At 41.5% G+C, this 12,553-nt stretch overlaps 1 protein-coding gene across 2 annotated transcripts in view; it reads right to left on the minus strand.

The window, feature by feature from the left end:
• Positions 1-65: 65 nt before the first annotated feature.
• The window catches only part of LOC308324834 (uncharacterized protein), a 52,219-nt gene continuing 39,731 nt past the window's right edge, over positions 66-12,553 (minus strand). The window contains exons 1-2 of one of the 2 annotated variants that reach the window (XM_080777143.1): positions 5,835-6,121; positions 66-3,873 (exon numbers count right to left, since the gene is read on the minus strand). In XM_080777143.1, the coding sequence (XP_080633269.1) occupies positions 1,928-3,873; positions 5,835-6,030 (2,142 nt within the window). In that variant the 5' untranslated portion in view covers positions 6,031-6,121 and the 3' untranslated portion in view covers positions 66-1,927. Of the gene's footprint in view, positions 3,874-5,834; positions 6,122-12,553 lie in introns of those variants that run through there. The other variant, XM_080777142.1, reaches the window with a different exon arrangement.

Below are 12,553 nucleotides of genomic sequence, written 5' to 3' on the forward strand. Positions count from 1 at the left end.
TGTTTGTGTTGCCAGATATTTGAGGCACATATGTACTAATTTCTCCTTTCATTGTCAATGGCAAATATGAGATGTGAGGGGACAAAACTTGTGTATAGGAGGGGCTATAGCGCCCCTAACAAAAAGGCATCCATAGATCAATATCAAATTGCATTGGTGCTGAATCAAGACATATCTACTCTAGTGAAGTTGAAACAGATATTCAACCACCAAATAGCTCCTTTTATTTTTGCGAACGCAGTGAGCACTTACTATGAGACCTAGCAGATCATGTCTGTCCGTGTCCCCCCCTTTGTGCCCATGGATATTTGGACGTATAGCTGCTTTGGGGACTCCTTATATGGTTATGGCTGAGTCATGGTGACATGAGTGTGATGGCTGCTTTGGGGACTCCTTATATGGTTATGGCTGAGTCATGGTGACATCAGTGTGATGGCGTGGTAATTTATTCTAATTGTTATTGCAATTTACGATCTGCGTTCGCGCGTCGTATATCTGATAGAGTGATATTTTGAGGAACAAGGTAGGTCTATATGGGATATATGAATTATCCAAATTGTGGACGACAATTATGGAGCCAACATGTCTTTATTGATTATTTTATCACTTTCAACCTGGCATCGCTAATTTGGGCATAAAAGAAAATCTATATACTACAGTAGCATATATATCTATTTATATACAAGCTCACAGTCAGCAATTTGTGTGTGTGTATATACACACACACACACACACACACACACATACACACACCGGTATATATATATATATATATATATATATATAATGCATGTACCTCCAAAAGTGTCTCCCCATCTGATAGCCATCATACAGTATATACAACCTATTTTAGAGGTACCTCTGTCTACTATGTTGACAGAAGGAAAATGTAAAACCATATGCAGTGAAGAAAATAATGAACACAACCTATAAAATATAGAACAGCAGTATTAATATTAGAGACATGACAATGGTTATTCATTCACAGGAATTGTCGAATATCAGAATGATTATGGCATTTCAGCCTCAAGGTGCCCAATGTGCCAATTTGCAATAAAAGTGGTTCTTTGGCTCATAACCACAGGGTGACCTACAGTATTTTGGTGTTATAGCACCTTTGTCAAACAAGTGCTATATACAGTCAGGCAGGGCCAATAGAGGTGCCTAACTAAGCTAAAGAACAAGTAAAGATTTTGGTATCAACAAATTTCGCTAGAGTGGGGAACCCCTTGGAATCCCCGTCAAGGACCCCTGTGGATCCTCTGACACAACTTTGAGAACCACAGCACTAAAGAACTACTGAAGAACCAAACCTTTGTGTTTCTATTCCCACAGGTCTGAGAGTGGCATTGGACATGTTGTTTTGCCGTGGAAAGTCGCACAGCCAAAAGGACTACCTTGTTTCTGATAGCACAACGGTGTTCAGCAATTCAATTTTTTAAACGTCCGGTATTTTCAAAATCTGCTAGTCAACTTGAGCATATTTCGTGTGTGTGTGTGTGTGTGTGTGTGTGTGTGTGAGGGGGGCTGTAAAATTCAAAATCGACCCAATGTCACTGCCATTGGAGGTGGAGACAGGGTTTCTGTTTTCTCTCCATTCCATGTATCTGTCTTTTAGCAGCATAGCCTATCTACAAACAGTGAATGAACAGATTTAGATTTTGGGGAAAGGTTTTTCATTAAGCAAGGGAGATCTGATTCATTTTTCACACCAAGGAAACATTTGTCATGGCGCATAGAATTCATTCTATTTTCACACTGGTTGGTCACACGCACTTCTGGTATTTGTAATGTATTTTAAAGGGGGCCGTGTGGGTTGTCATCAGACTTGGCTCAGACCTGCTGACTTGCTGGTCGACCCCCAACTATCCCCACTCCCTAGGCCCCATCGAGACGTGGCACCCTTACACTTTATGGACAAGGTGTCTCATTGGTGAGAGGTCTGCTCTCCGCTGCGCACATTTCCTAGTTTATTTGTGTGACTCTTCATGTGAATTCTTACATATGTTTTCCGGTGAAATCCTTTGCCACAGATCTCGCAGCGGTGCGGTTTCAGCCCAGTGTGAGTGCTGGTGTGGTGTTTGAGCGTCGTATGGTCACAGAAACACCTGCCACATACGTTGCAGAGGTAGGGTTTCTCACCCGTATGGGTCCTCTTGTGTCTGATCATGTTGTGGCGAAAGTTGAATGATTTATCACAGTCGCTGCAGCTGAATGGCTTCTCTCCCGTGTGGATCCTCTTGTGCATTTCTAGACTTGCGTTGCTCTCAAAACACTTGCCACAGATTTCGCACAAATTTCTGTTCTTGTGAGTTTTCAGATGAAGCTTCAAGCTTTCCGCTGAGTCAAATTGTGTCCCGCAGACCCCACAGAGGTCCTCAGTGTGTGTTTTGGAGTGATTCACGAGGGACACCATGGAGTGAAAATCCTTCCCACACACTTTACACACGTTCCGTACCCGTTGCTTACCATCCACATCGTCAGCTGCAGAATTGTTTACAGAGCGTGCTTTGCCTTGTAAATGAGTCCTCATGTGTCGTTTTAATGTAGAGTAGTCATTGAAGCATTTGCTGCAGGTGGTGCAGGAGTATGGCTTCTCCCCAGTGTGGATCATGAGGTGTCTTGTCATATTCTGGCGACAATTGAAGGATTTACCACACATGCTGCAGCTGAACGGTTTCTCTCCAGTATGGATCCTCATGTGTATTTCTAGATTTCCATGGCCTTCGAAACACTTTCCACAGATTTCACACACTTTTCCATTCTCGTGAGTTTGCAGATGAAGCTTCAAACTTTCCTCCGAGTCATAGTGTGCACCGCAGACCCCACAGATGCCCTCAGTGTGTATTTTGGCGTGATTCACAAGGGGCATTATTTTGTGAAAATCTTTCCCGCACACTTTACATATAGCCCGCGACAGCTGCTTTTTGGATGTTTGCGCTTTGCTATCCTTAATGTTTGCATTGCCATCCCCGTCGTCAAGTGCAGGAGGGGTTACAGTGAGTGTTTTGTGTTGAAAATGAGTCTGCACGTGTCGTTTTAAGGTAGTGTAATCGCTGAAGCATTTGCTGCAGCTGATGCAAGTGTATGGCTTCTCCCCAGTGTGGACACGGAGGTGCCGCGTCATATTTTGGCGACAGTTGAAGGATTTACCACATTCATTGCAATTGAACGGCTTCTCTCCTGTGTGGATCCTCATGTGTGTCTCCAAAGCGCTAGAACCGACAAAGCATTTCCCACAAAAATCACAAACCTCTGCTTTCGTGTTCACGTGAGTTTTCAGGTGAAGTTTAAAATCCTCCTCGCTATTAAAGTGCATCCCACACAGCCCGCAGTCATCTTTAGGGTGACTTTCCAGATGATTCACCAGTGAGGTTTTGGCATGAAAAGACTTCCCACACACTTTGCAAATGATGCCAGATCTTAGCTTTTTCTTTTTCTGTGGTGTCTTTGCAGTCAGCTTGCGATATTGTCTCTTTGTCTTCATCTCTACATCTTTGTCACTGTCTTCGTCTTGAGTAGTAGTATCGCTCAGCCTCCAATCCTCGTCGTCATCTCCATTTTTGGTCTCAGCCTCGGAGAATCTTGGAGATGGGACCTCTTCATCAGCCTCTATGATCATCTGCTCAGCTGAAGTGACAGGTAGAGGTTCTTCCTCTACTTTGTCTATTTCATGTTCATTTTCCTCACACTGAGGAGTGAATGTGTCATGGATGGTGTCGTCCTCTGGTCTTCTGTCCTTGCTGCTGCTCAAAGCTTCCTTATGGCTCCTCTCAGTCTGCAGTGACTCTGGATTCTTCTGCTTCGGACTGGAATTCCACTCCTGCTGTTGCTCAGCGAAGATTTCTTCCCAGAGCATGAGCTGTGGTTCGTCTGAGAAGCAGGAAAGGAGAAGGGAACAACATCAGTGTCAATCAATCTTTCTTGTAACATCACATTTACAAATGGGCTAAAGTAATTTTGGCGCAATAATTTTTGATTAGAATATAAAATAGAAAAGAAGGTGAGTCAGAATACATAAAATATAGCTAATGTAAAATCACTTGGATCAAGTAGCAATATTAAAACACAGTCGATTTTTAGCGACAGGCTGTGTGAGTGTAACCTGACGCTGCCAGATGAGGGCGGTATTGCGGAAACATATTCCCCAACACAACACTCATCTGGGATCTCTGACAGAGTTGAGCCCTGAGTCAGATCTGCTTCGCACCGAACCAATCAGCGTGAGCTAAAGGCGGGATGCGGATGTGACGGTATATAGACACGTCGATATGATTGGTTGTGTTTGCACGCCCACACGGTGATAGACAGACGCTCCCATCCAATCATCTACCATGTATCTTGAAAAAAAGGAACAGCCCCGTCATCGAATTTGCTTCCGCGATCCCAGATCCAAATAAGCTGTGAAACAAATTTGTGTAGCAAGCTTTTTGGATCTGGCAGCGTCAGGTTAGTGTGAGTGTGTGTGTGTGTGTGTTTCTATGTTGTGGTTCTAAAAAGGTCTCTGTTGTTCGGATCGAGGTACGCATGCACGCGCACAGCCACACTCATTCACCCACACACATACCGTACCTACACACAGAGCCACAACTTTTACCACTCATCAAAAACTCATAATGCTACATTAGAATAGAACATTGGGGGGGGGGGGCTTACAGAGTAAAAGCAGCCATATCTTCCCGGCACCCCAAGCTTCTATTTTGAAAGAAATCCCGGCGCTGATTGTGTTAACCAGAATGGCTATTTTGGTCACTGTGTCACTGTTGTCTTATAGTGGTGGAATAATTTACTTTTAGTAAAGGTACCAACACCACGATGTAGACATACTCCATACTTTTAGTATGTAAAAGTATGGTATTCAGAATTTACTTTAGTAACTAAAGGTATACAAAATAATTGGCATCAAGTACTCATAAGTCATAATATGCAGAATGTCCAAAAAGTTCAAAATGTATACAACAATCTTTTGAGCTTGTAGATTGTAGAGATGCTCCGATCAGTGATCGGCTGATATTCACTCCGATCAGTGTTCGGCAATTTACCCTATCTGGAATCTTTTACACCATTTAAGTGGTATAAATGTCAATCAGTCATATAGTATAATATAATTTGTAATCTTTGAAAAAACATTCTCCCCTTCCTCCCCACACACAGGAACAGTTTTGGCGTGTGTTTTGACACAAAGAAATTGGAAATATTTAAATTTGCCAAGTTCGTTAGGTATCGGCCTATCATGAGGAAAAGCAATCAGGATCGGTCCATCCCTACACAATTGTACTTAAGGTACTGTACTTGAGTAAATGGACTTTACACCACTGGTTGTCACTTCTGTCCTATCTGCAATGCAAATAAATTCTAGACCCAAATGACAGAATTTATCAGAATAAATCACTAAACACTTAAAATAAATAAAAATAGGCTGAGAGTTTTGGTTCATGATCAGGCATTTCCATATGTCAGGATATAAAAATCCCTGGCCTCACAGGGGACTGCTGTAGAATAGATGATGAGGTTACATGATCGTTGACTTGTTAACTTAATACATCATTGTAGAACATTAGACACATAATGTTGTAATCGTCAATGTCACATCATCCTGGCTGAATTCCAACAAACGTTTGATCTGAACAGGGCGTTTTACATTAGGCTGACTGTGTTGTGTTGGTTATGTGGACAGACGCACGCACGCACGCGCACGCACACACACACACCTCCAGTGCGTTAACGAGTCTCTCAACGCACTGGACTATAGGGCTAACACACACGTGCCACCTTTATGAGCACAGTGATTTTATGAGAACATCGATCAGATTATAACATTGTGTATCACATACCTCTTATTCTATTTAATCTGATATCAGGTTTTATAAGCGCATCGAGCAGCTTGCGTTGTCGACTGATCTCTCGTTTAGACTGCAACATTTCTTCCTCGTAGCCTGAGATCATCTTTTCAACAGCTTCCAAGATCTCATCAGCAGCCGCAGACAGAAACTGCTTCACAAGGACCCGAATACCTTTAGTTTTACTCATCGTGGTATCTAGTTAAACGGCTCTAATCACACTGACTGTTAAAGAAAGCAATGATTCTGTGATTCTGTTCACAAACGCTTGTAAAACTACACTGGGCGAGTCTCTGTTTATACTTCCGCTGTCCTGGCGTTGTACTTCCAGGTAAAGTATGTTGCGCAAAATACATTTAGTAGAATATCTTATTTGTAGCAGTAAAAATAAAAGGAAAGCCCCAGGCGGTATAAATGTTGAGTAAAAGTATAGGCTAAAGACCAGCTGCAGTCAAGCGCAGTACGGGTCGGTAACAACTAACAAGTTGATCTAAAATGCACGAGTGTAGACTATAGGTGACAGACTATCATAATTCGCAAAACAAGTTTGTTCTGGACCTGAAGAAAAAAGAAAACGGGTTGGCAGAACAAGCACGTCGCCGTCATACATCGATTAGTAAATGGTTCCGCCAATGGACAGCGACACCGACCATGCGTGCTGCCTGTGATACACTATAATACCCCAGCCCTAAGAGAGCAAATTAATCCATTAAGACGAATTCTATAGCAATTTTAAAATGCCACCCTCTCTCCGTGGAAAAACTGACAACCACTTTGTCTTTTACAAAACGTATATCCTGCTCATTGTGTCAAACGCCTCTTCTCAGTCAGTTGTTTGATACAACAGTTCCAGACTTTCTCTTGCATTCAGTAAATGTACTATACTGATTACTCTATTACTCACTGAATCCAGTGTTATACCAGATTGAGCACCATGAACTAACAGCGTGTTGCTACCATCCGCAGTTTGTTTGAGGAACTACATAACTTATTTTAAATAAATGAAAAATGTATACATGCACTTTACAAATCCCCACAGATATATCAAAAAACAATATTGCAAGTAAAGATGAAATTTTAAATAGTGAAAATGAAGAATGCAGAAGCCAAATGAGAGGAGAAAACACCATCGAAAATCAATGTGGGGGTTTATTCTATGAGAATACTCATTGAGGTTACACAGGAAATACAGGTTGGAGAAACTCCCACTTCATAGCATCATCAGATTTCACAGTCCAGTGACCAGTTGTTGTTGGGTACAGGTGTACATGACTTTTAAAAACATCTCCATATCTTAATGTTAAATTAATTCATTATTTGTATTTATTTTCTGCATAAAGAATTGTTGCATTCATTCATTGTGTAGTGAAATCTCTTAAGTTGAACTTAGGTTCAAGGTTTGTCATGAGGTAAGGAAGAACTTATTTACTTTTTACACCATGGCCCATTTTCCACCGGTTGGTTCCCAATGGGAACCGGTTCAGTTCTTTTTGGTTTTTAGTCCATGAGCCAGAGTTCCAAAATTGGAAAGTTAATTATGAATTGAGTGTGCAAAACCATACCTATATTAGATTGTTATCACCATGAAACTTCCAAAGTTGAGTACTTACACGAACACAATGATTTATTGTATTACAAATTTTACATTTTTAAATATGCAAATGAGTCAAAGCTACTACTGTGGACTGGTTATCATGTATTAATTTACTTGTATTGATCCTATAAACAATTTAATATAGGTCTAGTTTTCCCCACCAATTTTAGAGCTCTGGCTCATTGGGAACCAACCGGTGGAAAGGGGGTCCATGTAACAAAATTCCAACGGATCATTCCTGTAACACCACAAAACATTGAGAAATTATTTTGTCATGGGACAATTAAGCACGGCCTCCACCACACACACTTTCTGTAATGTATTTTTAAGGGACCATGTGGACTGGAGTGTCATCGTACTCGGCTCAGAGCTGCCAACTCCTGGTGGGCCCCCGGGCCAAGACCACTTCCATCTTTTTATGACGTTTCAGAATGGGAACTTGTTATGCCTCTGGGCTTGACTTGAAACCACTAACTTGTTGGTTGACATCATGGGCCACAACCATTTCCATTTCACAAATGAGAATTATACTAGTCTAACACTTTTCACAAATTACGAATTAATCAAACATTTCTATTATAGTCTACAATTTACAATTTAGGCATTTAGCAGACGCTCAGAACAAGGATTTATTTTAATACATCACTAGGGTCAAAAGTAAACCAAGAACCTACCGTAACATCCGTCTAACAGTATCTGTACAATGAAAGTATACACTATACAATCAATGCTATGTCTACAAAAAACAAAAGCATATTTTAGCCTTTGCAGACGTCTGCAAGGTCGTTGAGGCTCGTCAAGTGCTATGCGGGCTAAGGTGGAGTCTGAAGAGGTGAGTGTCTTCAGACTACAGAGGGAGATTGGGACTCAGGAGTGAGTCTGCAGTTCTAACCAAGCTTTTTCCATAGTGGGGGCCAGAAGGGAGAGTCTGGGACGCGTGGAGCGTTGTCCCAGAAGTTTTAATGAAGGTTCTACCAGCTTCCCTGTGTTAGCTGACTGAGTGAGCAGGGGTGGGATCAGACTTTGAAGATACAGGGGTGCCATGCCATATACCTTTGGTTGCTTTGTAGGCCAACATCAATGTTTTGTACTCTGTGCGGGCAGTAAGCAGGAGCCAATGGAGGGAGCAGAGAAGGGGGAGACAATCTTGGCTGGTTGAAGACTGGGAGGCATGTGCAAAGTTGTATTTCAAAGCATGATGAAATGAAAAACAAATGACATGAAATGAAAACAAACTTTGCATGGCACCTTAACACTCTAAGCACAAGCGGTTTTCATGGTGGAGGTCTGCTCTCCACTGAGTGCATTTACTAGTATAACCCATTAATATCTGAAACCGAATCTACAAATGGCTTCTAAATCAGCAGTTCTCAAACATATTCGTGTCAAGGATCCCCAACATGATAAATATTTGGTTGCGGACCCCCATCTGAAAATGTGTTGTGCCAGGAACCCCCAAAAGAGTATGTATTTGTGTAAAGAAACGATGGACAAAACAATGTGCTCAGTTTGCCACCATCATGTTGTCCCAGGTTAGAATCCTGGATGTTACAATGTGATCCACCATGTGTTGTATAAAATAATAACTACTGAAGCATTTACTGCAGGTGTTGCAAGATTATGATTTATCCCCAGTGTGGATCCTGAGGTGTCTTGTCATATTTTGGTGTCGGCTAAAGTATCTACCACACTCCTTGCATCTGAACGGCTTCACTCCTGTGTGGCTCCTCATGTGTTCCTTCAAATAGCTAGGCCTGGCAAAGCATTTCCCACAAACATCACAAACCTTTGCTTTCAGGTGAGTTTTCAGGTGAAGTTTAAAATCGTCCTCTGTCTTAAAGTGCATCATCCCACAAAGCCCACAGACATCTTTAGGGTGAATTTCCAGATGTTCTACCAATGAGAGTTCGGAGTAAAATGATTCCTGACACACTTGGCAGATGATACGGTTTTTCTTCGCCTGTGGTGAACCAGTTAGTGTACGATGTTGTCCGCTTGGCGTCCACTCTTCACTTCTGTCACCGTCTCCATCTTGAGTAGCATTCCAGTCATCGTTAATTCCATTTTCAGCCTCAGAGAATCCTGGAGATGGGACCTCTTCATCAGTCACTATGATCATCTGCTCAGCTGAAGTGACAGGTAGAGGTTCTTCCTCTACTTTGTATATTTCAAGTTCATTTTTCTCACAATCAGAAGTGAATATGTCATGGATGGTGTCGTCCTCTGGTCTTCTGTCCTGGCTGCTGCTCAAAGGTTCATTGTGGCTCCTCTCAGTCTGCAGTGACTGTGGGTTCTTCTGCCTTGGACTGGAATTCCACTCCTGCTGCTGCTCAGTTAGGAAATCCTTCTCCCAGACAGAGAGGTTGCGCTGTGCTTCATCTGAGGAGCAGGAAAGGAGAAGAGAACATTAGCTGTAGAAAATACTTGGCATTAATATAGTGGTTGCAAATGTATTAATTGATTGCGTGAGTCCCGTGGTGGGAGTTCTTGTCTGGTTTTGGTGAATAGAATATTAAGTGGTTCCGGTCATTTGGTGAGGGGCACAGGCACTCATTAAAAATGAATGAATTTACAAAACTAGCACAATTTGTATTGTTGACCCATTTTCTACCATGTAGAGCAACTTTCGTTCAACTTTGACCCCCCTGTCACATGGAACTATGTTGTTGTGCTGCTGCTGGCATGGTGATACTGACAAATCACACCTGAAGTGAGGGGCATAACATGTTGGTTTGCTCGTCCACATATGACGTAACATTATCCAGGTTACATGCAGCATAGGTTCCCCATTCATTGTCAATGAGGACGAAGTGTAGGAAGAAGACACCGATTAGCTCGTCCACATGACATTAAATTCTCCATGTTGTTGTTGTTGTTGGTAGGGCGTTTTACATTTTAGTGGCCTAGGAGTATTATATGACATATACACTATACAGATACAGTACATGGGTAACCAGGCCCATTGCAAGTTGCTGTACTCTGTCGTCAACCACAAGCTGCCCATTCCAATCAAAATGAGCAGTGACCAGAAAAAAATGACCAGTTTGTTTTGCGATGACGTTTTGCTTTGTTTTTAGGGCCTTTGAGGTGTGGTACCATATGAGATGCATAGTCGAAGAAACCTTGTGAGGGCTCCTGTTATGTTAATCAGATTAGATACATTGCGCACACATGCATATATCTGATCTGATGTGCTATTTAACTTGATCTATGGTTTTATATGCATACCTGATAATCTATTTGACCTGTACTGGAACATTTCTTCCTCGTAGCCTGCGATTATCTTTTCAACAGCTTCCATGATCTCATCAGCAGCCGCAGACAGAAACTGCTTCACAAGGACCCGAAGACCTCGAATTTGACTCATTTTGGTACCTAGTCGAACGGTTATGATAACATTGACTGTTAAGTTATAACCATATAAATAATGATCTTGTTCTGGTCACGATAAACTACACGAGTGAGTGAGTGCGGGACTGTTTATGTTCACATCCGTTGTCCTTCTACTGACTTCTATTGGGGTTTATTGGCGGTTGGCAAACATATTTGTGCATTACCGCCACCTACTGTTCTCTTCATTCGCCTACTGTCCAGTGTCTGAGTCCACCCAGTAATTTCATTCCAAACTCATCATGGTCGAGTCTTGGTTGAAGTGCATTCTTCCCTCAGAAGTTAACACTAGGGAGCAAGTATTGCCCTGGTGGTACCTTAGGCCTACAAGACTCTTTCTCATAGTAAATATACAATTTACTGAATGCAAAGTGTTATAGTAGTATGCACCATGATTTGAACCTGGATATTCAATAATGATACTGTTGCTGCCACTCTAGTCCGGCAGCCGACAGGCTTTTTTTGTTTAAAGTGGGAAATTTGGTATATAGTATTTTTTTATCTGCCTAAAATATTGTCTATATTACATTCATGAATCCATTATCCACTTATTGACCGGCTATTGGGCAATTATTTTTTATAGGGGTTTCTTGTGACTACCATTAACATCCTATGGCCATTAACAAAATGTCAAATTTTCCTTTTGCTTTAAGTAGCAAACTAGGGGGTTTTCATGATTCTGAATCCATTCAAAGCATTAGTTTTGCACAAAATACACTCCTTGGGCTGAAAGCAGCCATAGCCACTTGACCAAATGTGCCCAAAATGTGTTGACCTCATCACATTAAATGTGATGAGGTCAACACATTTTGGGCACACAGCTAAAAACGTCCATAAGTCATGACAAATTTTGTCATGACTTATGGACGTTTTTAGCTGACTAGATTGACTAGATTCTAGTCAATCTGTTTCATGAAACAAACAAAACAATTAAAAGGCAAGCGACTATATTAACTGCATTACACAAAATTGGAAATAGAAACTAAATTACTAAATTAAAAACAAATTAACTACTTAATGTCTCCTGACCCTGCATGTAAAACAGTTGCAAACCGTTTTTGACCAATGTCACTACCATTGGGAGAACAGGGTTTATGTTTTCACCCCAATTCATTTATCGGTCTGTTAGTAGCACATCTTATCTACAAATGTTAGGAACAGATTTTGCACTTGGTGTTAAAGTTTGTCATGAGTTAACAAAGAATGCATTTACTTTTCACACCATGTGGCCAAAATGTGGCATGGCCTGTCACAGAATCCTAACAGATTCATGTAGTGCCACGAAACATTGAGAAAATATTTTGTCATGGGGCAATGCGGTTTGGTGGTCGACCTCCACCGGTCACATACACACTTCAGGTTTCTGTAAATGTATTTTTAAGGGGCCATGTGGGGTGTCATCGTTGCAGGTACAGAGCTGCCAACTCCCAGGGTGTTGGGCGTTACAAAATCGTGGGATTAGAATAAAAAAACAAATAAAAACTATGAGAATTATACTAGTCTCGTTCACACAAAAGATACAAAACTACACACTGTATGTGCAGTTTTGTAGCTGAAGTTGAAACCAGCTCAACGTTTTTGTAGCTTTGTAGCTGTTGTAGATTTCACAGCAGCTACGAACGTCTGATATATCCTTGTATCTTCAGGTTGCTGGCTTCCACTGAAAATGAATGGCACACTGTATCTTTGTGTCTGCCCGTGTGAACGCAGCATTTTTATTATAGTCTAA

The sequence above is a fragment of the Protomyctophum bolini genome, assembly GCF_963924005.1.
Source record: "Protomyctophum bolini genome assembly, chromosome: 11".
Lineage (NCBI taxonomy): Eukaryota > Metazoa > Chordata > Actinopteri > Myctophiformes > Myctophidae > Protomyctophum > Protomyctophum bolini.